Source organism: Puma concolor, chromosome D3 (assembly GCF_028749965.1).
Source record: "Puma concolor isolate L17-30 chromosome D3, mPumCon1.1.hap2, whole genome shotgun sequence".
Lineage (NCBI taxonomy): Eukaryota > Metazoa > Chordata > Mammalia > Carnivora > Felidae > Puma > Puma concolor.
This window is the reverse complement of record NC_141678.1, coordinates 32879663-32906506: the sequence shown is the minus strand read 5'-3', so window position 1 is coordinate 32906506 and position 26844 is coordinate 32879663. Positions and strand designations below refer to the sequence as shown.

At 43.3% G+C, this 26844-nt stretch overlaps 2 protein-coding genes across 4 annotated transcripts in view; both read left to right on the top strand.

Moving 5' to 3' along the window:
- The window catches only part of GNAL (G protein subunit alpha L), a 154792-nt gene that overhangs the window by 118891 nt on the left and 9057 nt on the right, over positions 1-26844 (top strand). For all 3 annotated transcript variants that reach the window (XM_086682428.1, XM_086682429.1, XM_025931340.2), the window contains 5 exons: positions 21104-21158; positions 22348-22421; positions 22973-23031; positions 23554-23674; positions 25586-25716. In XM_086682428.1, coding sequence (XP_086538554.1) covers positions 21104-21158; positions 22348-22421; positions 22973-23031; positions 23554-23674; positions 25586-25716 — 440 coding nt within the window. The remainder of the gene's footprint in view (positions 1-21103; positions 21159-22347; positions 22422-22972; positions 23032-23553; positions 23675-25585; positions 25717-26844) is intronic.
- CHMP1B (charged multivesicular body protein 1B) lies at positions 12517-15251 on the top strand. Its single transcript, XM_025931341.2, has one exon. The coding sequence runs from the start codon at positions 12644-12646 to the stop codon at positions 13241-13243; it is 600 nt and encodes a 199-aa protein (XP_025787126.1). The 5' UTR covers positions 12517-12643; the 3' UTR covers positions 13244-15251.

Here is a 26844-nt window from a genome sequence, read left to right as displayed (position 1 = left end):
AAACATAGAAAAAAATAAATTACATAGCAACACAGGTTAACACATCAGGGATACTGCATAAGTGTAACATGCCACATAAGACATTTGCCTGTAAGAGGTTTTTATTGCAATTCTCTTAAGTATTTGATGAATTCTTTGAAATATTTCCAAGGAACCCAAGGACCTCAGATTGAAAACCACCAAATACAAGAATTAACAAAGTGTACAGCTTCAGAAAGACTTAGAGGTATGTCTTGTATTTCTAACCTTCAAAAGGTAGCTACAAAATAGCTCATAGTTATAGAAATTTACCATGTGGAGCACTATTCTGTGCACGTTTCATAAGTTAACAAATTAATCCTCGTTAATTATCCAAAGAGGAGGAAACAAAATCACCTAAGTTTACACAGGACTCTATCATGCCAGATTATTACTTGATTTATCGAGTATTTCAAATCTTAAACCTAAAGATGTAATGGGGTGCCTGGGTGGTTCAGTTGATTAAGCGTCTGACTTCGGCTCAGGTCATGATCTCGGCGTCTGTGAGTTCGAGCCCCTCGTTGGGGGCTCTGTGCTGACAGCTTGGAGCCTGGAGCCTGCTCCAGATTCTGTGTCTCCTCTCTCTGCTCCTCCACGACTCACACTCTGTCTCTCAAAAGTAAATAAACATTAAAAAAAAAAAAAAAACCAAACCTAAAGATCTGAGAGATTATTTCTTAAAAGTTCAAGTTCACACGTGTGTGCCAGACGTGGCCAGATGGTAAATTGTAAAAGTGATGAGTCCTGGCTCTAAGCTTATAAATAAGTGGATTTTCACAAGGGCACCCATTTTCTCAGATTCTGAAGCCACTCTCATTTACCTTCCATTTCCATCCTATTCCTATCATGAGTATGGTTTGCAAATGAAAGCCAGCATATTTTTTTTATAGAGGTCCTGGGGGGTTCAAGAAAGGGAAAGACAACTCACCGAAGGGGGTACATATTTGTAAATCATGTATCTTATAAGGGACTTGGATCCAGAACATAGAAATAACTCCTACAGTTCAATAATAAATATAGAAGTAACTTTAACATTAACACTTTTATCAATTTTAGAAAGAGCAAAGGAGCAGAATAGACATTTCCCCAATAAGATATGTAAATGGCCAATAAACTCATGAGAAGATGCTCGGTAGCATTAGCCATTGAGAAATGCAAAGTAAAACCACCTCACAGCCACTGGGATGGCTATAATAGAAAAGCCAAATAAAAAACAAACGTTGGCAAAGCATGTGGAGAAATTGGAACGCTCACATATTGCTGGTAGGAATATAAAATGGTAGGACTGCTTCCAAAAGCAGTCTGGCAGTTCCACAAAAAGTGAATCAGAGTTACCATATGACCCATCAGTTCCCCTCCCAGATATATATTCAAGAGAACCGAAAACACATCCGTACTAAAACTTCAAGACAAATACTCATAACAGCATTATTCGTAAGAGCCAGAAAGTGGAAACAACCCAAATACCCATCAATTGATGAATGGGTAAACATTATGAATGGGTCTATCCATACAATGGATGATTAGCTAGCTATAAAAAGGAATGAAGCACTGATCCAAGCTGCAACCTCGGAGAACCTTGAAAACACGATGCTAAGTGAAGGAAGGCAGACACAAAAGGCCACATGCTGTATGATTCCATTTATAGGAAATGCCCAGAATAGACATCTAGAGACAGAAAGTAGATTAGGGTTGCATAGCGTTGAGGGAGGGTGAGGGGACCGATGAAGAGTGACTGCCTAATGGGTACAAGGTTTCCCTTTGGAGTGATGAAAATGTCCTAAAAATAATCATGGAGATGGTTACACAACTCTGAATATGTGAAACACATTGAATTGTGCATTTCAAATGCACTTTATATTCAGATCCTCTGTTGCAACTAGCTTGTTAGATCTTAACTTGGGCTCCTGAGTAAAATTCATTTGGAGACTGATGATAATTTGAATTTCCTAATTTCAGGGCCTTTCTATTTAATTCCAAGGCAAGGGGGAGAGACTCCATCAAAAGTAGTGAACAATTGCTCTATTAAACTTCATATTCCTTTCCCTATACAGTGAATTCCGGCATATCTGTGTGTTTGAATTGAGTGTGGTCACAGTAATTACGCTGTGGATAGTTTTCAGTATAAGACTCCTAACATTTCACATTTTGCATATTCTTACTTTTAAAATCCGTTTAAGAGAGGAAAGAAAGGAAAAAATGAAAAAGCAAAACTACGGATTCAAAATATGATTCTCATGCTGAAAATATGTCTTACCTTCTCTAAAAAATAATCATCATGGAAATTGGCAGGTAATTTTACAAAAAGTTACTTCTGTGGTACTTTGAGTTATTCCTCTCCATGCAGGGCCTGATACAGTAACATCTCATTAAATGTTTGTTGAATGAGTAATAAACCTAACCATGTTTTAATTATTTTTTATTTTTTTAATATATGAAATTTATTGTCAAATTGGTTTCCATACAACACCCAGTGCTCATCCCCAAAGATGCCTTCTTCAATGCCCATCTCCCACCCCCCATCAACCCTCAGTTTGTTCTCAGTTATTAGGAGTCTCTTATGCTTTGGCTCTCTCTCCCACTCTAACCTCTTTATAACCACGTTTTTAAAGTTTTCCTTGTGGATGGTTCGTGTGCCAGTTCGACTGCTCACATGGAATTATTGCATACATGTCACTGTGCCTGGAGCCATGCCTGCCTCATAGCAGGTGTTCAGAAAATAGTTGTTAAACGAATGGACTTTTATAACTTTCCTTTCTCTGTGTTCTGTACCATTCATAGCCTGCCATTCTCAGGTATACAGAATTGATTTTCCTGTAAAGCTCGGGTAAAGGCACGCTATCTGTTCATGACAGCATTATTCAACATAGCCAGAAAGTGGAAACAACACAAATGTCTGTCATGTGAATGGAGAAACAAAATGTGGTCTGTACATACGATGAACTATTACTCAGCCCTTAAAAGCATGAAATATTCATAGCTACTACCTCGTGGCCTCCTTTAGGGCAGACGTGTTCTCTGTCTCAGAGAAAACTGTATATATCATGGCAGAACGTTGTAGAACTACTTCCCTCCGCCCAGTAAACAACAAGAATGTGTTCACAGTATCAAGAAATTTAGTTAAAGCCTTTAAATTGGATTTAGCCAGTAAGGAAGCTGCCCTTTGACAATTTCACATTAAAGAAAGCCCTCAAAACAGGAAGAAAGGAAAAAGCCTTCCTTGAGATAGTGCATGGTGTCATTGGTTAGAATTACATATCTTCTTTTACACCGGACCACATCGATCACATAATAATTAGAATGCATGATATCAATGAAAAGCTACCTTTCAAATCCAAGTTTATTCTATTATTATATTAGATTGAGGAAATCTAAGCACAAAGAGAATTTCCATTTGCTCACTAGCAGTTTTATTCATATAACAACAATTAAGTGGACAGTTACGCCATTGTTTCTTAATCTATTTTATATTACTATGAATCTGGAATTAATATTTTGCATTAATGTGAATGTTCTGCATCATTTCTGGGAAGAAGAAATGAAAGAGTCTTCGTACCAAGCTACCTGAGGCAGGTGGTAACTGCTAAGAAAGAAATTACTTTGCTATACTTTGCCAAGATCCATGCAGGGACTCAATATATCTTCTTCTAAAATCTACGAGACTTAATAGGCCATTTGTGAAAAAAAATTTGTTATCCTGCATTGAACATGTTAAAAACGTCTCAGATCTCTTTTCAGGTAAGAAACTCAGCGTCAGGTAAATGTAGATTGGAAGGGCCAATCCCATTTCTTCCTCTGACAAATGGTGTGGTTTGAACAAATCAGCATATACTTGGTCTCTGAAAATAGAGAGCCCACGGGGTACCCCTTCTCAGAAGGCTCGCCTCGTCCAGAAGTCCCTACTGCTCCTTTCTCCACCCTTGTTCAACCACATGCTTCCAGTTAGATTCTAAAGGTCAGCTTCCTTGCAAGGACCTGGGGCAGATAGTGGGACCCGCCAGGATGGTACCGTCACAGACACACCTTTGTGAGCTGCTGCAGAAAGGAAACCCTAGGATGCTTCCAGTGAGCAGGAACCATGTTGAATGCAATTTGTGTTGGTGTCCTTATTCTATTTCCTGTAAATGACTTGGAGGAATTCACAAAGTTTCACACTGTAGCGTAAGTTGCAATTCAGTTAGCTTTGAAAATTCTCCTTTAACCCCTAAACTACTCATAAAAATACATTTTCCTTTTCCTGCAGTATGTTAAGATTTACTCTTAGGTCTTATTTTCCAGATGTTAATCTTGGCTGGGACTTATTATATTTAGGACATGGTTAATCATGTCCTGAGGCAGTCTGGTAGTTCCTGGAAAAGAAACCACCACATGTTGAACTTATCTTAATGGAAAAGCTCAGCCAGCACCTTGATGCCCCAGTTGTGCAGAACCTTCTACGAGAAGAAACACCGGGGGAAGTAAATACCTCTGCTTTATGGAACATTAATACATGCATCGCGTTTGCTGATTACTTGTCTCCCATCCCTGAGCCATGAACTCACTAAATATTTTTGGGCACGAGCTGGAAGATTCTAGCCCAGCCCCATTGAAGATTATAGAACAAGAATGCATATCCGTTATATTTTAGTTGAGGTATCTGGCACTTGATGGCTTAGTTCAAAACCATTTTAAAGTTAACACTTACAAGATATGTATCTATCTTTGGCTTACTTTAATTAAGCCACCAGTGTTCACTGTCTCAGAGAAAAATGAATCCTGTAATAGTACGTTGTAGTAGTATACAAGCAACAAGAAATATTCTGCCTCGCCGTAGGGCTTTATACAATGTAAACGGAGGGTTAAAAAATAAATTATTTCTAGTAGGACTCCCTGAATTAAGTTATATTTGGTTTCTTTTCTTTATTTTGTTTTTGTTTTTGTTTTAGAGAAAGAGGAGCAGGGAAGCAGCAGAGAGAGAGAATCTCCTGCAGGTTTCACATTCAGCACAGAATCCGACTTAGGGCTCAGTCTCACAACCCTGAGACCATGACTTGAGTGGAAATCAAGAATTGGATGCTTAACCAACTAAGCCACCCAAGCGCCCCTGTATTTGGTTTCTAATATGGTTTTGCTTAACTAAAGATACCAGCTTAAACTGACAGTCTTTATGTTCTGGCTCAAAAGCTGAATTGCAGCTTTTCCTTGACCAAAAGGAATTCCCAGGCTCAGCCTTGCAGGGGCACTAATGGCCAATGACTCCTTCCTTTTTGTATATTGTAGGGGTTAAACCAGAATTGAAAAGACTTCAAATGGTTCTCAGAATATGCGATTCCTTAGAACTAGTACTCTCTATTCTGTGGACATGAGTATTTTAAGTCACTTGACTTAAGTTTCATTTAACTGTGAGATGATGTGACTTAAAAGCTGTGTCACACGGCAGATCAGATCCAGCATTGATGAGGGATACGGGTGCGTCAACAGCACATACTGGTTCCCGGAAGCAGCAGTAAAGACCCATCCCCACCCCCACCACCTCCCCCTACTCAGTCCAAAATAGCCCTGGGGAAGCTCTCAGCTTCTGATGATCTGTTTACATTATACACACAGGGTGCACCAACAGGAAGACAAGAGAAGGTTTTAGTGTGCAACAAAATTCACTGTCTTGTGTGCACATTAACGATTTTTTAACTCACAGGTTGTAAGCTTAATGCTCAAGTTTTTTTTAAAGTGATGTGAGAACAGCCACTTCCTGCAGAGTGGCCCCGCACGCAGCCTGGGCAGGCCACTCTGCACCCCCTGCCCATTTGCCCTAGATCTGTAGCTGTGAAATTTCTTTCCATCCGACACTGGGTCTGCAGGACGACCTACCAGTGTCCCATTAGACAGCCAGGCAGTACTAGATATTACCGTGTGGTTCTATGCAGGGAAATAAGTTTTTCTTAAAAAGAAAAAAAAAAAGCATAATAAAGATTTCTGGTGAAAGGGGGAACGGTGATTGGAAAGAGGAATATATTGCTTGTTTCACAGACAGAAAATATTTCAGGTCTTTGTTTTCCTTCCGTAGTTTAGTTTCTACTCATATTCTTGTCTCCCTCTGAGGCAGGAACCCCATCGAAGGAGTAGGTTTTCTTTCTACAGAACATTCTGTAAACGGAGGAGTAACACAGAAATAGACACAGACTGCCTTCTCTGTTTTCACTGAATCTACTCCACATGTGCCCTGTGAGATCTGCAAACGTCCATCACAAATTGCTGGGAAAAGGACAATTTAGATAATACACGTTTTTCTCTTAGTAAATTGTACAGTGAATCTGTACAGACTGTTTCAGGATTTTTTTTTTAATGAAATTAAGCAGCCTATACCATTTTGGTCTGATTCTTTCACTCAAATTAAGGTTTTAAGATTTATTCATATGTTGAGTATGGTGATAGCTATTTATTTTCACTACTATATAGTATTCGATTATAAAAATACACCACAATTTATTTTTCTGTTCTGTTCATGGACAATTGGGTTGTTTCCAGGTTTGGGCTATGACGAATAATGATGCTGTGAACATTTTGTTCTGTAATCTCGTATACAGGCACAAGAGTTTCTCTAGGGTGGATAATCAGATAAGGAATTGGTGCTTATAGGGGATGCATATTTTAACTTTATTAGATAATGCTATTTTTCCCAAGGAGATTATATCCACTGACATTCCCAGGGAGAGTCTTCGTTGCTTTATATCTTTGCCAGAACACGCTATTTCGAGACTTTGCCTGAATTATTCTGAGGGATTTTTTTTTTTTTTTTAATTTAGTGGTTTGGAACAGTCCTTCCTGGTGCCAAGACCTGATGCAGACCTTATTACCCACTGTTACGATCATAATTTCTCCCTTTCCAGTTTTATAAATGAAGAAATGAGGCCCAGCAAGGAGAGCTGATAGCGCTGCTCAGGACAGAAAAAAAGAACCCCATGCTCCTTGCTCAGTCAGGACCACACTGCACGCCTCTCCCTCTGCTTTCCCATTGCTTCCTTTGCTGAGAAGGTCCAAAATCATCTTAAAATAAGACTGAACTAAAAAGAGTGTAGAGTTATGCTTTAACAAAACCCAAGCAGAAAAATTAATATTTAGAGATTACTTAAAAAAAAAAAAGTACTGCCATTGATTTTTTTCTAAATCTAGATCTTTCTTTATTGCGAAGAGGACTGGGAAGGACTCTGGAGCCTCCCACCCAGTTCTCTGAACATCTAGGACAAGGTGATCATTGCTCCATTCGACACCAAAAGAAATCCTGGACTATCCTTAGAAAGCCAGGAGTATCTAGATTTAATTTCCAGCCTGTCATCACACGGGTAAGTTATTCAGTATAGAGAGGAAACACGAGCACCCCCACGTCAGTACAGTTGGTAGATCCCAAATTAGACCATCAGGACATAGGGAATTCCGGTACTCCTAAGAGTGTTAACTCCCTGCACCACCGTCGGGACTAATAATCTAGGCGTTACCAGCCTGTATGCACAGCAATGCAGAAGTCCACTCAAATGCAACTCTCCTGTTTCTAACTCTTCCTTGTACTCATTTTAAAACGTTGACATCACGTTAACATAGTTTGAGGTACCATGACTTTGCAATTTCGCAAGGTGTGAGGAGTCTCAGAGTTTTCAATTATAGCCGTGTTCCAAAATTAAAAGGTGATAGAAACAATTATATATATAATATATACAGTAATACGGTATATGTAATGTAGCCCTTAAAGTGGTCACCAAGAAGATATATATCCAATGCCATGTTCTTTGAATGCATTCAACAGGAATGTATTAAGCATCTGTGTGTCCCAGAGGTTGACTGGTACCAGGTCAAGAAACAAAATGTCATGGGAAAATCGGAAAGGACACACTGCTACTGAGATAATCACAGATACATACATAGGTACAATTGTGGGAAGTGAAGAGGAACTCTAAAAGAGAATTCAAGGCATAACGTTTCAACCCCCCTGGAAAACTACCTGTGAGAAGTAGGATTTTAATACACACAATAAAATTATTTTCCATATATATTTAGTTCCTTCTTTTATTTTGGAATGTCTTTAGATTTAGCAAATGATTCTTTTCCAATGAACTCAAGCCGTAGGACCCGCTTAAATATCTCAAGTTTAGCCATTGGTATTGGTTCAAAGAAAGAAAGAAACAGAATAGGCTGTATGAACCAAATTAAAACATTTTTCTTCCCCATTTTATGGTAAAAATAATTAGCTGGCTTGACTCACAGTTTTCTAGAGATATCTGTACTCTAATCAAAATTTTCTTAGAGTCCCTAAGAAGAAAGTTTCTACTTTGGATCTGAGTGTTATAAGGTACTGCAGAAGCTTTGACTAGTCCCACGATTGTACACTGTTTACAGAGGGTCCAGGACTTCCGATGTTGCGACTTTAGGACTTTTCAACTTTACAATGATGTGAAAACAATACACGTTCGGTAGAAACCATACTTGGAATTTGGATCTTCTCCCAGGTTAGCGATGTGCAGTAAAGCTCCTCGCAGTGACACAGCTCCCAGACAGCCACATGATCACAAGGATAATACCCTTGCAGCCATTCTGCAGCCATTGTGTATGTCTCTCAGTAGAGCATTTGGTCAATTACATGAGCTACTCAACACTTGATTATAAAATAGGTTTTGTGTTAGATGATTTGGCCCAAATACAGGCTAATGGAGGTATTCTGAGCACGTTTAAGGCAGGCTCAACTAAGGTATGATGTTCAATACGTTAGGTGTATTGGGGCACCTGGGTGGCTCGGTCGGTTGAGTGTTCGACTTCGGCTCAGGCCATGATCTCACAGTTCATGTCGGGCTTTGTGCTGACAATGCAGAGTCTGCTTCAGATTCTGTCTCTCTCTCTCTCTGCCCCTTCCCCACTCATGCTTGCTCTCTCTCTCTCTCTCTCAAATAAATAAACACTTAAATATTTAAATAGGGGAGATGTATTAAATGCATTTTTTTCAACTTAGGGTATTTTTCAACTTATGATGGGTTTATTGGGATATAGCACATCGTAAATCAAGGAAGGTCTGTATTCTTTCTTTACACCATGAATTGAGTCCAGAAGATTCCCATGTGCAGTCAGAATTGCCATAGGACAAAGGTTCCTTGATAATCTTACATAAACTCAAAATAATCTCCCCTTTCCTAGATACACAAAAAGAAAGCATGCTAGTCTGAAACAGACCCTGAAGGCTTACACCCTCAATGGAGTGGAAAGAATGGAAAACTTAGCAATAGAATGTAGACAGATGTAGAGAAGGGAGTCATCAGGATGATTCCTAAGAATCTGGCTCGAGCAAGTAACTGGGTGAACAGAGGTGCCATTTCATAGGTAGGATGAGCAGGTTTTTGGGAGAAGGACTGAGAGTTCAGTCAATTGGAGGAGTTGCCAAACAGTCTGGCACCCCAAATTCTCCAGTGTCCGGAGACAGGTGGGGATACTGGAGCTCAGAAGGAAACTTGCTCTAGAAATGCACGAGTGAGTGTTAGCTATAGATCATACTGAACACAATGGGATGGCTGGGGTATTGATAGAGGAGAGAAGAGGATGAGGCCTAAGGACTGCTGCTACCCAGCTCAGGGGGAGGAGGGGCACTGGCCAAAGGTGAAGTTGGCCCCTCCTTGTTCCTGCTGTCTGAAAATATGGCTTCTGGAACCCTACACCATGCTCTAGACTGACTGGCCCAGAGAGGAGACTTGCCATCAGTCAGTGACAGTAGCTTCAGGGGGCGTTAATTGCTTTTAGCAACCTTAACTTAGGTCACATCAACCTTAGAGTCCATGCAACTCCTCAGTCTTCTCAAAAGAACAGCTAAGTCACCTTATTCTTTTAAGCCAAAGATGATCAGTCTATTATTCTTATTAACTGCTTGGAGTCCTCCTTATTTTATTATACTGGTCTCATATCCATGGAATCTTCTTTCTTTTTTTTTTTTAAGTTTATTTATTTATTTTGAGTGGGAGGAGGGGCAGAGAGCAAGGAAGAGAGAGAATCCCAAACAGGCTCCACAACGTCAGCACAGACCCTGACGTTGGGCTCTAACTCACTAACTGTGAGATCCTGACCTGAGCCGAAACCAAGAGTCGGTCACTTAACGGGCTAGCCACCCAGGCGCTCCCACGGAATCTTATTTCTAACACGAAGCAGATGTGTGGTCACAGGCCAGTTGCCTAGCTCTCTGTACTTCAGTTTCCTAACCGGTACATCGGAGACGTTAGTAGCATCTACCCCAGAGGGCTTGTGAAGGTGAGATGAGCTAATTCATGTGAAGTGCTTGGAACAATGCTTGGCACACCAGTACTTAATAAATGTTTGTTGTTCTCATCCTCCTCATCTATCAGAGTTTCTCGTGATTATGCTCCAAACCCTCTCACCTGATTAGAATTTGTCATTGGGCAAACTAAAGAACATGTCAAGGAACCATTTGGCTAACTGAAAGGAAACCAAAAGAAAGGGAGGGTGAGTGGGGGTGGGGGTGAGCAGAGAAGGAGACGTAGGTCCTCTACCCCCACTTCAAACAGATTTCCTTTTATTTGCTTTTTTCTATTGTTTCTAGAAGTGTCCCATGTGAAGAAAGAGTTCTGCTTTGGGGAAAAAAAAGTAATCTTGGCTAAGCTGCTAACTAGGATAATGTTCTAGCTCCTCTCAACCACAATTCAATTCAGCAAAGTCTTACTGGACTCAGTGCCTATTTTGTGAAGAGAGCTTGCTGGGTTCCTTAGGGGGAAAGGAATAAAACTGTTCTCTACCTCCATGTGGTTCATAATATAGTAGTGCCCTGAACCCACAGACCCAGTACCAGGAGTTATGCCCTGTGTGCTAAGGCAGAGGTCCAGAGTACAGAGGCAGCACAGAGGAGAGGGATCCTGGAAGGCTTCATGGAGGAGGGGGCTTTTAAGAAATGTCAGGATCTCATGGGGCGCCTGGGTGGCGCAGTCGGTTAAGCGTCTGACTTCAGCCAGGTCACGATCTCGCGGTCCGGGAGTTCGAGCCCCGCGTCAGGCTCTGGGCTGATGGCTCAGAGCCTGGAGCCTGTTTCCGATTCTGTGTCTCCCTCTCTCTCTGCCCCTCCCCCGTTCATGCTCTGTCTCTCTCTGTCCCAAAAATAAATAAACGTTGAAAAAAAATTTTTTTTTAAAAAGAAGTGTCAGGATCTCAATAGGCAGAGGTGTGTGGGGTGGAAGCTCAGGCAACAGGGACAATGTACACAGAGGGAGGAGCGTGCCTCATTCTCCACACTGATCAAGTGACACAAATGATCATAGACTTCCATGCTTCAGTCGGGTTTGACTGGCACAGAGAGGAAGGAAAGAAAAAGAAGGTGGGGACCCAGTATGCCTCACAGAGAAGTTCAGCCTTTTTGCCCAGATTTTGGAGCACATGAATGATCTAATCAGAGCTGTGGTTTAAGAAGATGCATGTGACACGCGCACCCCCTTACTTTGTGGTGCAAGACGGTTTGCAAGTTACCACAGGAAACCGAACGGGATGGTATGACTCTGGATTAAAATTCTCTCTGAACAGAACTAGCTCTTGCTCTTCATTTTCAACCTAGCTCATTAGGGCAGGTTGGGCCTTCTTGTATTTTGTTATTGCTGTATCTGAGGAATCTTTCTAAAACCAAAAAAAAGCTACAGGACACATTGCCGCCATTGCAAAGCCTGAGTTTTTTAAGGGTATAATACCAAGTGACAGTTTTGATGTATGCCAGTGGGTGTCGGTCCCAATACTTCACCATTCTCTGCTTGCATAATTTAAAATGACAATGTAGCCTGTCAAACTTAAATGTGAGTGAAGTTCCTTGGCTATTTATAAAACATCAAATAGATAGAATTGTGTCAGCAAAAGATGGATGACAGTTGCTGGCAAAGCACCTGTAAGCTGAACTTAAAGCTACCGTATGAATATGGTGGTCCACGGTTCTAAAGGTATTTTCACCCATTGCAGTAAAAGGATATCACAATATTCCCTTCCAAATTGTAGTCAGAAATTGAGAAGCAAGTCGGTGATGCAGGTTTGTTTTGTTAACGAATTAATGAACCACGGCTCAGGTTCCCCTGAGGAAGTGGAAGTTACCCGGGCAAATAAAGAAAGCGCTGGTCTGCAGACCTGGCTGACGGTTTTTAGCCCCCTGACCAGACACCTGAAGCCCTGCCAAGTTGGACCTCGGAGATTTTTTTACGGGGAGTTCGAGACACAGCCTGCCTGCGTCGGTAGATTAATTCCCAAGTGTGCATGGACACTCATTTTTGTCAATTTACTAATGCTTGAATGTTTGTAAAACGGGGCGTAGAAAACAAGCGCCCTGGTCGGCACCGGCAGCGTCCACCCGTATGCGTCCGTCCGCGTCTGCGTGGTGCGGCCCGAGCCCCGCCTCGGAGGGCGTCCCCCAGCCCCCTGGGTCCCGCAGGCCCCGCCCCCGCCCCACCCCAAGCGCCGTCCGTCCCGCAGGCCCCGCCCCGGCGCCGGGCTCTGACGTCACCGTCTGCGCCGCGCGCCGTAGAAACAGGAAGTGGGACCAAAACAAAGGAGCGGCGGCCGGGAGCGGACCTGCCTCTTTCTCCCTCTTCCGCGCTCATATTGGCCCTGGCCACAGACCCCTAAGAACCGTCCGACTATGTCCAACATGGAGAAACACCTGTTCAACCTAAAGTTCGCCGCCAAAGAACTCAGCAGGAGTGCCAAAAAATGCGACAAGGAGGAAAAGGCCGAAAAGGCCAAGATTAAAAAGGCCATTCAGAAGGGCAACATGGAAGTGGCGAGGATACACGCCGAAAATGCCATTCGCCAGAAGAACCAAGCGGTGAATTTCTTGAGAATGAGTGCGCGGGTCGATGCGGTGGCTGCCAGAGTCCAGACGGCGGTGACGATGGGCAAGGTGACCAAGTCGATGGCCGGTGTGGTTAAGTCGATGGATGCGACGTTGAAGACTATGAATCTGGAGAAGATCTCTGCTTTGATGGACAAATTTGAGCACCAGTTTGAGACGCTGGACGTCCAGACGCAGCAAATGGAAGACACGATGAGCAGCACGACTACGCTGACCACTCCCCAGAACCAAGTGGATATGCTGCTCCAGGAAATGGCAGACGAGGCCGGCCTAGACCTCAACATGGAGCTGCCGCAGGGGCAGACCGGCTCTGTGGGCACGAGCGTGGCCTCCGCCGAGCAGGATGAACTGTCCCAGAGACTGGCCCGCCTGCGGGATCAGGTGTGACGACAGAACCCACTCTGAGGTTTCCTGGCCGTAGCCACCTTCTGAAATGCTCTGTATATTAATGAGATACTATACACTAGAAACTCTGAACATGCCAGAATGCTGAAATGCTCTCTACTTAAGATGCTTCTACCTTTGGGTTTACAGTGCTCTCCAGATACACTAAGAAATTCCAGGCTCCCTCCATCTTAACTGGATTTTAAAGTTCCGTATAGCTTGTGATGATGTGTATTTTTATAGCTGCCTTTTAACAGAACTAGTTAATTTGGTGTGTATGAATCTTTCTCGAAAATTTGGTCCAAACTCTTGTTCGGTGTATTCAGTTTTCTGCCTGAATTTTCAAAATTGGGGATTTTTTTTTAAATTTAGTGTAATTGGTAATATCTAGAATTGACAGGTGGTGCATAAAAATTAGGAGGAGAAGGATTACTTAGATTGATTACAGGGCTATCAACACCTCATTCAACTTAATGGACCGTGCTATTTCTGTGGGGTTTGGGGGGTCTTTTGTTTTGTTTTGTTTTTTTGCCATCGCCTCCAGACTTCTGTTGATCTGTTCACATAATTTATACTGAAATTATGGTGGGACATTGTGCATAATATTTTCTTACTGTTTATGTTCTATAAATTTTTCATGTGGTAGTTACGTTTTTACAACTGGAAAAAGGCCACATAATTTCATTTATTATAAGGAAAAATTGCTCGTTTATATTTTTATTTACTAAAGACTTTGTCAAAAGACAAGGTTTAACGTGACAGTTTCAAATGAACGTCTTGAACACACTTCTAGTTATTTTCCTATCTCAACACTTTAATTAGCCTTGTTATAAAGTATGTTAATTAGCATGGCAGTCATATTACTCTAACATTGCCAAAGAACTGTTGATTGGTTTAAGAGAACTCCGGGGTGGTGTGTTTGTAGGTTTTCTTTTGATTTTAATAACCAAAAATAGACATCAAATTAGAACTGCATTTTAGGTTCTAATTACTTGCATTTATTATTTTCTTTTAGAGGAACAACTTGTTGAAAAGCCTTGGAAGTAAGTTGGAATGTTTTATTTAGCCATGCAAATAACTTAAGTATATGTGCAGCCAGCTGGAAGTCTGGGAAGGAGGAAAGATGGAGAATTTGACAGTAGACTTGACCCTCTAAGGCTAGAGCCCATCTGTGCTGCCTTTCATCTTTCTAGAACAGCAGTGTGTGTTTTCTGGCTGCAAAGTAAAGCATGTAACCACCACTTTCTCAAAGCCTCTGAACATGGAGAAGAGCAACTTGCTTTTATTTTGGCAAGTGTATTAATCTAAGTTAAATACTTGCGGATATTTGAAATTTCCCCTTTCCTTCACTGGTAGATTTCTCCATAAGAGAATTCCAGTGTTCCAAAAAAATAGTTATAGGGACTCTTTCAAGCCCCTTGAAAGATTCATGGCCAAACGGTCACCATTACATTTTCCAGTATGAATGGGTGTATTAAAGAAAAAAAAAAAAAATGAACAGGTAAATGCAGATGAGGACTGACCCTCATTTTTAAGTGTCTTTACATTTGGATGTTCCGAAGTCTTCCGTAAGGGATACCTGTCGATTGATTATCTGTCCCTGCCTCTTCTTTCTCGAACTCTTCCCTTTTGGGGTCTCTTCTTATCCACATGGTTGCACAGAGGCAGCTATGTGAGCATAGCATGAGTCATAACCGCCTCTTTAGACTGGGAAAAATAATTACAACTTAAAATATAGCTTAGTGTTGAATCCTTTGGTAAATTAAAGACCCTTTTATAGTGCAAATACTCCCAACAAAATTAATATATTTTGTGAGATTAAACAATGCTTGTATATGCTTGAACTTTCTTAAAATATGTTCATTTCAAACTATATGAATGTACATTTTTATGAACCATAAATATTTTCAAAAGCATACCAGGCCCATGAATTATTTCCTCACTTTTGCAGCTGATGAAATGCTGAAATGTAAGCCACAGAAGTTTGTCAAATAAATCATTTTAAACTGCATGTTATTGCATGTGAGTGTACATCCTATTTAAGAAAACTATATAAGAAAAAAGAATTCAGAGGAAGATTTGGTTCAGAAAGCATGGTATTCTTCCACACTCTCCCTTACCACCTTAATTTCTGTTTTGTTAGCATGGAATTTTCATGTATATTTCTAGAAACTCTAGTTATTACTTCTTTACTGTAATAGTTTCTTCATGGCAGCAAGAATTGTTCCTTATATTGAAACTTGCTGGACTAATGATAGATCTATTTTATAAGAGGCTTCCGCTCAGACATCCCACAGAAATAGTTAATTTTCCATGCAGGTACTAGTACAATTTTTACTCAAATCTCCCTTTTTATTTTCTGCCTTCAAATGTACAGTTTCTAACATGGATTTATAATATACTTTTAGTTTATTTTATGAACGATTTAGCTTCCTTCATTTCAGATGATACGTGTGCAATTTAGAACTCTTACTAAAGCTGTTTCTTCCAGAAATGTTAATGAATATGTGCCTTTCAGGTGGAGGCATGCTATGAGTCTTGTACACTGGGTGCCTACCCTGCTGTCCTTGATTTGGAAAAGAGCCACCTAAAATAAGCACCCATCTGATAACCTTACTAACAGAACGTAGTCTCGGGTCAGCCAGACAGACCTCACATCATAAAGCAGAAGGGAGGAACCTTATGTCTTAGATGCCTCCTCTGTAATACACACAACATCTTCTAGGAGCCATTTCTGTAGCCAAAAATCCAAAGCTCAACACCTTCTGTTATACTGGCAAAAAGCTCCAAGCCAGTGGACATTTCAATGAACTGAGGAACAGGCACTTGTCATAGCAAATCATAGCAGAATGCCTGCCTGGTTTACCTAGGTTTGTTTTTCTACAACTAGATGGTAAGGCAGTGTCTGTCTTGGTCACAATTACTGGGCCTGGTGTGGTACCCAGCTGAGCTGGCTCCTGGTAGTGTCCCTGGTGTGAACGCATGCTCCCTTGGGGTTCTCAGCTGTAATCCTGCTTAGAGTTCTCTGATGACAACGTACACAATGGGTAAAGAGGGTGCAGGGGGCACTCGGCCAGAGCCCTGTTATGTCTCCTCAGAAGCACCGTGTATCCTTTTCTTTCAGCATGTTTCTTCAAATTGAAATGTTTGTTCCTACTGTTTGAGGTTTATACATCCTCCCTCCCTCTTGAATAGTAGCAGGACAAACAATTCAGCAGTGTTTATTCAGAGTGACTGAATACAGTAAAAGATTTAGACTAAAGTATATCAGATGTCGACTAGATAGATCTGGGGCTTCTTTCTAGGGAAAAGACACGCTTCTGCCTTAAACAGTACTCCATACATTTAGGTAGGTAAAGCATACACACAGAGAGAAAAATGGAGACGAGTGTATACGAATGTTAAAAAGTCATCAAAATGAACACTAAGCTTAGTGCACTTGACACACATGTGTTTTATACTTCAACTTTTAAAAAGGAAGTTAAGTGGGGCGCCTGGGTGGCTCAGTCGATTGAGCATCCAACTTCGGCTCAGGTCATGATCTCGCAGTTCCTAAGTTCGAGCTCCGCATCGGGCTCTGTGCTGACAGCTACAGATTTTGTTTATCTGTCTCTCTCTGCCCCTCCCCTGCTCAATCTGTCTCTTTCCCTCTTTCTCAAAAAATGAATAAACATTTTTAAAAAAGGGAGTAAGTTACAGCATAAAGCAGTAGCCCATACTAATCAAATCATACACGTTGAGTACACACAGAATGGGATCACGGTGTCCGTTGTGGTTAGAGTTGGCTTCTTGCAAGAGGTAGGGTTGAATCTGGGGCTTCAAAGAAAATAAAGTGGGAATTGCACAAAGGTCTGAGAGGCCCAGAACCACACGGGGATTTGAAAGGAGTGGAGGGTTCGTTTGGCATCAAAAAGAGGGAAGAGATTGGACAGATTGCCAAGGGCTTGGAGGCTGGAATGAAAATGTGGACTTTACCCCGAGGAAAAGAGCAGGAGTGTGAGTCATCAGATACCGTATTGTCCTGCTGACACGAGATGAAGCCTAGAGCAGGATGGCAGTAAAAACAGAGGAAAAGATGCGTGCACAGGGGTCACTGAGGCACCGGGGATGCTGTGGGTCAGAACCACCTAGGGATGTGGCTCAGCTGGAAATCCCGATTCCTAAGGTTGGCACGTGCTGCCAGTCTGAGGACCGCCTTCTGGGCAGCACGTCAGAACTGCCTGGTACTTTGTCACTGTGGAGGTCATATTTTTCTCCTCCACCGGTATCTGTATGTCTTGCACATTAGCATCATGAAGTAAACGTCACTAACGCTGAGGAAAGTTTCTCACTGACCTTTGCCAGAATTCCAGCTTGCCACTTGTTCACAAACGAAACAATTTGTAATACATTTTAATTAAATATAGTTGGTGCTTTTTCTCAGATCTCATTGTTTAAAGGTGTTTAAACAACAGTTTTCGTCTTTTCATACTCCCTCGTCCTGCTTCATGATCAACGCCATGGTCATAAGAACTCTGTGACTTTTGAGTTATAGTGGGGTGGCAGACAGCAGCTGAGAAATAGACCATGAGCTGCTGTTTTGTGCCCGTATCCAGCAGAAGAGGGGATGGAAATGGAAAGCATGAAAATGTTTCTCCAAGCACGAATATCCTGAGCTGTAGCTGGAAATAATGGGGGAAAAAATCAAAATAAATTGCTTTCTAACTACTTTTTTACAGCATGCATATCACTATGGTGACTTTTTATAATTCTAGTTTGGTATTGTCTTGCAACTGAATCCAGTGTGAGTGACTGGTCTCCAAGGTTGAGTCTTAACTCTGGTTAATTTTTCCACGTAAGAGGCAGTGGCATATTGAAGGAGATAGTTTTAGTAACCCTTTAAAATGTAGTCATGCGAAATTCTGTGTATGATTTAGAAGATCCTTTTAAAACTCAGCTTTCTATAGATATTATCTTAGGAGCTCTGATTTGAAGTACTTCTAACAGCATGCTGGAAAAAATACAGTGATTGAATCAAAGATTAAGGCAAAAGGCTGGCAGAAATCCACAGTATAGATTCTTCTGTCATTCCTTTATGCCTTAGAGGGTCTTTCAAAGAACTGGGGGGATGCATTTACATTCAGGGGGGAATTTTCACATTTTATTTTCATTGCACAGATTTGAAATGCATGAACTCACAATACCGTTCAGCGTCAGTAACAATTGAGAAGATACTCTTGGAAATGTTCGGATGCCTCTCAGGTCTCACTTAGATCATTAAGTACCAGAGCCAGGTGGAACTTTGAATATCTGCCCTGGAAATTAGGGATGGGAAAGAACTCGACATCTTTTGCCTTTGTCATTGGCACCTCAGAACCACTTATTTTTTTTTTTTTCAACGTTTATTTATTTTTTGGGACAGAGAGAGACAGAGCATGAATGGGGGAGGGGCAGAGAGAGAGGGAGACACAGAATCGGAAACAGGCTCCAGGCTCCGAGCCATCAGCCCAGAGCCTGACGCGGGGCTCGAACTCACGGACCGTGAGATCGTGACCTGGCTGAAGTCGGACGCTTAACCGACTGCGCCACCTAGGCGCCCCAGAACCACTTATTTTTAATAGCGTTCGGTATGGTACTCCCACCTCTTCCTTTGGAAGACAGTCTTTAATCACATCTATCAAGAACTTTTGATGTATTTTTTTAACCACATTTCATTGTTTCTACTTATACTAGTTATTACCATCTGAATTAATTCACCCACCTACCTCCACCCTCTTGCATCCTGTTTGAAATTGGTTGCTTCCTAAACTCTAACTATACCCAAAGGCTCCATATTTAGGTTAATTTTCTAGCCCCTTTCATCCGAGATGATTGGTTTTTGTATCACATGTTCAGTATTATGTGTCTCCTGCTGGGAGGATAGACCATCTCTGAATCGAATTACTGTAGCCCACGCAGTGTGGGGTCAGCACCCATCTCCCAACCGGACCACCTGGTCGGCTGGGCTACAGACCAGAGCCCCCTTTCCAGGAGCAGAAACCTGTCTCACTCTGACTCCCATCAGAGTCTTTCCGCCCCTTTTCCACTAGACGGTCAGGAACTGGGTGGGTACTTCTGAGACGCTCTCCACCATACCAAATTCAAGGGCAGCAAGGACTGAGCCAAACTGCACTGTGGCTCTCAAACCAGACCTCAAGCAAGCTAGGCCCCTCCCTGGGGCTCCCGTGTTTCCCCAGCTCCCAGGCAGGCCCTCCTGCCCCACCTGCAGAATTGTTTGTGTCCTGTCCGAACTCCTCCTGCTCAGGGACCAGCTCTCCCCACCGGCTAGTTCACCCATCTTCTGGAAGGCACACAGCAACACCTACCAGGGCTCGCAGTGCCCGCTCCAGAGAGGCCACAGGCATATCCGGGTCCCTTTGGCTTCTCAGCAGCCCTGCCACCTAGCCACAGTTCTGTAGATGACTGACGACCACTGCCGTGACAGGCAGTGCAGTCATGAAGGGCCCCGGAAATGTCACCCCAGCACCAGGCCACATCTCGGGCCACTGGGGGCTATCTGTAGCTCTCCAGGAGGGAGGAGATAACAATAGCCAAGGGAATTGAGTAGCCTTAATGTGCCTTCAGCCTCCCTCTTGCCAGGCTGGAAGCATCTTATGGGCCTGCCATGCAGGCGGGTCGGGGGAGCATGTGGAGATGGGGAGGTGACAGCATCCTGCACTGTGCAAAATGCCCACAAGCATCAGAGCATTAGAGGAAGGCCCAGTAATGGAACCCAAACCATCCCGGCTTGGACAGACCAGGAAGTCGGCCATGTCCCCCCTAGTCTGGGGCACATTCACTCTCCCCAGGGCTGGAGCCTCACCCACAGCCAGGAGACCAGGGGCCACTCAGTCCCCTCTCTCACTTGTATGTCCTCCCTCCCTTTGAAGCCTCCGCTGCCCCCTCTCTGTCCAGAAGCAGTCCTTACTCGCCAGGTAACCAGTCCCCAGGTCTTCCTGTGTCTTAAAAATCTCCACAGTGTCCATTATGGGCTGGGCCTCTCAGCCACCTGCTCACTTACGTCTTCTAGCTGCGGGAGGAGGAGCGGAGCAGACATTGATTCCCCGAACAAAGATTTAGGGGCCAGGCCTGCGCTAGGTGCTGGGGATACCTGGGCCAGCGAGACAAAGACCTGCCCTGGGGGTCTCGCGTTTTGGAGGAAGAGATAGATAATAAACATAAATAAATGCGACTCGTGTCAGGCCGTGGTAAGTGCCACGTAGAAGAATAAAGCAAGGTTGGCGAGGAGATGGACAGGACGGCCTCTCTGTGGGGTGAGAGAGCAAGTGCCCATGTCTCCTTCCACGTACACATACAGTGCAATTCCCTTCCTCTCCTTTCCTTTCATTTACTTCTCCCTCCCTCTGTGAGTCCCTCCAGGTGAACACACCAGGTTAAACCTGCTGATGTGTGCGCGCTCACACATTACTTCGATCTTATTAGGAACCCGTGACGCTAAAGGAACGTCTCTGACCTCCCGCGTTGTGTTTATGTTGCAACATGGGCTTCTGCTAGTATCGTGGCTTTGAAGGAGGCCCTGTGCCCCTCCCCAATTGCTGAGTGGCCCCTCCCCCCCAACTCTAGGGCGGTGGGCAAAAGGGAAGAGGGAAGGTTAAAAAAAAAAAGAGGTAAAAAAGAAAAGAAAAGTCAGCCTTGGCCCCTCCATCGGGAATGTTCTGCTGTCTGGGAGGACACATATTCAGGGAAGGAAGGGGGAACTTACCCCAGCTTCTCTGCCTGCCCCTGCCCTCCTGTGCTTGTGTGAGGAGCCCATCCCCTTGGCCCGCAGTCCCGGAGAGAAGCCATCAGAGAACACTACTGAGCCCATGCTGGCTTTCTTTTCAGCTTCCTGGAAAGAATCGACAGTGTCAGTCTGGTGGACTACACACCCACAGACCAGGTAGGTGAAGCGGGAGCCCGCAACCACCTCTTTGAACTTCCTGGGACTAGAGGAAGTGCCAGTTATCACTCACTGATTATTTTAACGTGGATTAAGGAGGAGGGATTCCACAAGATAGCTACTTCTGGCAAATCGTTTCCACTGTCCCTGCACGTACACGCAGCGTACCCACCAGAACCTGTGCTGTGCCTCCTGACTTAGCTCTCTAAAACCTACTGGATTTCTAAACTGCCAATATCAAAGTAATTTCCCCTGTGGAATAGGAATGTGCCACTCCCGTGCCTCTGGGAGCTGTGAACGGAAAACTGAACCTGTGCTTCACCAGCTTCGTAAACTCTGCCCATTCTGCTTTGGGCCCTGGCCTGGTTCACATATTACAGGCACGCTCTCCGGGTGTGACCCAGAGCGTCGTCTTTGGGTTGAGCTGGATAAAAGCGTCCCACTGCACATTCAGAAGTAGAAGAGAGGGACCCTCTGTGCCCCTCGAAACCTTTGGCACTCAGGCATCTGCAGAGACTTGGAGAAAACCCTGAATTGCTCAGCTTAGGAGGCTCCCAGCAGCCTCTAGAGCTAGTGAACGCCAAAGAAGTTAGGGGGCTCCATTCAAACAGCCTCTCCAACACCCCACCCCCCAGTGTCCTATGTCCCCTGAAGGGCCTTGGCAGTGGGCCCCTCCTGGCATCTCTCTCCTCTCTGCCTCTCCTGAAGGCCTGAGCTCCTCTCTCACCCCAAAATCCATCTCTCTGTGAGGCTGACCCCAAGAGCTCAAAACTATCCAAATCTTTGTTTTCAAGCCTTTGGTTTCTCACCCAGAAGGTCTGCACCCGGAGCAGGTGGCTTTGCAGGTAGGTGCAGCAAGCAGAGAGCCGTGGGGTCTCCTGTCAGGTGCAGGACAGGCATGGACATACATGCAGAAGTGATAAATTAAAAAACAACAACAACAACAAAACCTGCTAAAGGAAATTAAAGCACAGCTACTAAGTCTCTAAGACAAAACTAATACATTAATTATGACTTTCTGCTGGGAGGGAGATGGTGAGACAGACCATTTGTCTGACTTTTTAGTTATTATTGTTTCTCTTACAATTGGAAGAGATGGTCATCTGAAAAACTCCGTTATTATGGTTGCATTCAGGGCTTTTCCTTCTGAAGAACAGTGTTGCCACTTGGTTTGTCTTCTTGTTCTCAGGACCTTCTCAGATGCCGAGTTCTGACATCAGGGATTTTTGAGACCCGATTCCAAGTGGACAAAGTAAACTTTCAGTAAGTTGTTGAGAGCAGACCTGCTGCAGAGACAAGGGCAGGACGCCCCCCGCCCTGGCTGTCTGCTGGCGTCCTGATGGGGTCGGGGAGCCCAGCCTTCCTCCCATGGGCCCTGGGACATCAAACATCCCAAATGTGCCTCGCTGTCCTTTTGGATAAGTCCGTACAGACTCTGTGGCCCTAAAGGGCATGCAGTAAGTTTAGGGCAGGGAGGAACATGGGAACCAGAGCCACCTGAGAAGGTGAGAAAGATCCAGTGGCTTTTGGGTAGGTACAGAGGACCCGCTCGGGCAGGGGGATGCCTGGCACAGGCTGCCCTGAGAAGAGGGGCCCGAGCCGGCCTGGTGACCACAGAGTGAGGGCTGTGACCCCAAGGAACAGCTTGGTGGGGACTCCCGGGTCAGGCAGAAACTTAGAGCCAGTGGAGCAGTCTGCGGGGGCCACCCATGGGGCAGTGCTTCAGACGGGGAGCCTCAGCCAAGGAAAGAAGCACAGAGGTGTCACGCCCCGCCCCCCCAACCCCATCATCATGTCCTGTTGTTCTTCCACAGCATGTTTGATGTCGGCGGCCAGAGGGACGAGAGAAGAAAATGGATCCAGTGCTTTAATGGTGATTTCTGTGCTTTGAATCAGATTAGACCATCCATCAAATGCCTTAAATGTGAATCTCATAAAGAATTTAAGCATCCCAGGGCACCTGGGTAGCTCAGTAGGTTAAGCGTCCGACTTCGGCTCAGGGGAGGATCTCACAGTCCGTGAGTTCGAGCCCTGTGTTGGTCTCTGTGCTGACAGCTCAGAGCCTGGAGCCTGTTTCAGATTCTGTGTCTCCCTCTCTCTCTGCCCCTAACCCACTCGCTCTCTGTTTCTCTCTCTCTCTCTCTCTCTCTCTCTCTCTCAAAAATAAGCATTAATTTTTTTTTTAATTTAAAAAAGGAATTTAAGCATCCTAAATTTACATTTGTCATTTGCTCATATGGGTGCATTACTGAAACAACCACACACACAGTGCTTCTTTAAGTCGTTCTTATAATCACGGGATGAAAATGAGTAGCAGCTGGACGTGTACTTGATCATAACCACACAGTGGCTCTCTAACCAGGGGGCTTCCCTTTTTCTCTCTTCTTCCACAAAGATGTCACGGCTATCATTTATGTTGCGGCCTGCAGCAGCTACAACATGGTGATTCGGGAAGATAACAACACCAACAGGCTCAGAGAGTCCCTGGACCTTTTCGAAAGCATCTGGAACAACAGGTTATAAAAATAAGAAATTCAGTTGCACCTCTGGATCGCAAATTTTCTTTCATTAAAAATACCACTCAGCTCGCTTTCATTTTTATTCTCCAGATATATTCATTCTTTTCTTACTGGTAAATCCAAAACCATTAGCAGGATCTCTTTTGGTCCATCTCGTGTATAGACCCACTTAAAATGGGCAGTAGTCCTCGATGAAGCTCTGATAGTGCTCTGTTAAGAAAATTTAAGGAGTGTCTTTGTGACTCAGCCAGTTAAGTGACTGACTCTTGATTTCGGCTCAGGTCATGATCTCAGGGTTGTGAGATCGAGCCCCACATTGGACTCCATGCTGAGCATGGAGCCTGCTTAATATTCTCTCTCTCCTTCTCTCTCTGCCCCTCTCTCCCTCTCTAAAATTAAAAAAAAAGGAAAGAAAGTTTAAATATCTGTTTTTAAAGCTCAAGATTATATCGAGGGTTAAAAAATGGTTTTGCTTGGTTTTTAAAATTTAGAAAGTACCATCCACAAATAACTATAGATGATCTCTAGAAGATCCCTTACAGGTCAAAGGCACAGCATAATCATGTTTGAAATTGCTACTAGTGCAAAGAGGTGATTATTTTAGAAAGGAACCCAGCAAACACACACACACGATACATACCTATATAAAAATCGAAGTGTCTTCTGAACTATTTAAGAAGAAATATCACCAAGGAGGACAGGAAACGTAAGCTGACCTTGCAAAACATTTGGATTATCAGGAAAGTATTTATCAAGTGTTTAACACTTGTTCTCAGTAATATAGTATTGAGACAGTTAATGAGAAAGAAAAAAAGTCAGGAAATACTGGGTACATGAAGGAATACTTTGGAGTCATTAAAAAATTTTATATAAGCGTATATATAAATTTTACATTTATACATATTATATATTTATATATAATTTATATATATAAATTTAAATATATATATGTAAGCACACACACACACACAACCACATGAGAAAATGACCACAATACTGTTCAATGAAAAAGCACATTAAAAAACACCATGATCTTATTTTATAAATATGTCTGAGAATAGGAAAAAACCTGGAAGTAAAAACATAACAGTTCTAATAGTTGCCTTTGTGTGTAATTACATTTGATTTTTTTCTATGTATTTTCTGTGATTACAAATTCATTTTTACCAGGATTATATATTTTATAACAAGGAACAGTAAAACTATTTCCACTTGGAGGAAGAATGGATTGTGTTTCTAATTCATAGTAAGATTCCTGTGCACTAGTCATCAGCTTGATTCCTTTGAAATAACAGAATTTACAAAGGCTTTGCTGATGTGCATACTGAGCTCATCTTAAGCCAGTTCTCATGTCTGTTTAGGAAAACAAGGAGAGAGAACCTTTCCTCCACTGTAACAGAGCCCCTCCCCTTAACTTGTCCAATGCAGTGGTCATGACCGATATCTGGTTAACAACCTGCTCCACCCCTGGAGAAATTCGGCCTGTTCTGACTCAAGCCAGCTACAAATTACATTCTGTGTGATTAGCTAATGACTCATGTATTTTATTGTTATTATCGCTCTAACTCCTAGTTTATCTGACCCTTTCTTAGTAAAACTCCGGGTGTATTTATTCCATAAATAAACCTTAGCTTTGGTACCAGTAAGTTTATATTCTCAGTAAAGATTAATTAGAAAATACTGAACTGCTAAATTAACTCTATTTATTTATTATAAGGTTTACTTACTATAAGAATGTCTTGCATGCAGATGGAGTGGGGGTCCACAAGATTGGTACATCAAATCATTCTAGATCCTGTACATTTCAGGAAGATGGAAATGCTGTTCTTTTCACTGAGTACCTCCTCTGTTAGAGGTACTTTCATGTACTAGCAGATGTGAAGTTTGTATGTTTATTTCTCTTTTCAGGTGGTTACGGACCATTTCTATCATCTTGTTCTTGAACAAACAGGATATGCTGGCAGAAAAAGTCTTGGCGGGGAAATCAAAAATTGAAGATTATTTCCCAGAGTATGCAAATTATACTGTTCCTGAAGATGGTAAGATTTCAAAACCAGTTCTGACTCAGGAAAAAATTTGGTTATTTTTTTCATTAGCCCTGTAACTGTAGTTCCAACAGATGTGATGAAAATTTAGGAAATTCAATTAATTTGCATCAACTCTCCGGACTGCAGCCCCCACCTTCAAATGCTAGAGTGTTAAAATGTCCTATTTAGGATTCCATTTGTCGGGGTTTGACTTTCCATTCAAACTGTGCAGGAGAAGACAGGGCACTTTTGGGTGTGTGTCTATTAAGTACTCTCTCGGTGTCTTGGCTGGGTCTGTCCTGAACTTGGCACTGTGTCAGCCCTTTACGTCGACCTTGACTCTCACTGTAACCCTACGCGGAAGTTTGTTATTTGCATGTTTTCCTGTGGAAAGTGAGCTGAGAGAGGTAGTCAGTCGTTCAAGGTCACTCAGGTAGAGCTTGCCAAGACGAGGCAGCCTCTGAACCTTCATGCCCAAGCCCACCCTTCCAGCCACCACGGCCCAGCGATGACTTTGGCTACCAGTAGGATGGCCTGGCCGACCAGGTGTGGGGTTCAGGGGCAGGGGGCTCTCAGTGCTAAAGCCCTGGACCGGGGCACACCCCGTTTCCAACTGCGGCTCCTCAGTTCTCAGCCCACCTTGGAGGAGGGGTTCATTGGCAGTGAAATGCTACCACTTCCTAAAATTTGAACCCCCAGCTAGATAAAGCAGAATGAAAGGGACTGTCCTAGAAACTTAGATAAGAAGTGAAGAAAATTCTTCATCCTTGTGCTAACGTTGGCCAGTCTAGTGTTGAGCCCCTGGTGTAAGAGAAGTCAGCAGAGCTCGGCTTGCATTGCCCTCTCATCTCGGACTACGGCCCTCAGCAAGCCAGGCTCCCATCCCTACACTCTGGACAGTCAACACTGAAGCGTCCACTGTCATGTGCTCTCCCTCCTCTCTGTCTTGGTCCGGGCCCTCCTTCCCCTCTTCTCAGTTCCGGATCTGGTCAAGGTAGCATCCTGCCCAGGCTTCCTTATTCTGTTCACTCAACTTTCCAGAACAGTCTTTGGATTGCTGCCAAAATCTTTCTGAAACACAACCACAACTCTATTTGTGATCCCTACCAACACAGACTTAATCTCACCGCAAGCTGAGGC

Coding starts and splice junctions, on each gene's coding strand:
- CHMP1B (XM_025931341.2), top strand. CDS start 12,644: ATGTCCAACATGGAGAAACACCTGTTCAACCTAAAGTTCGCCGCCAAA.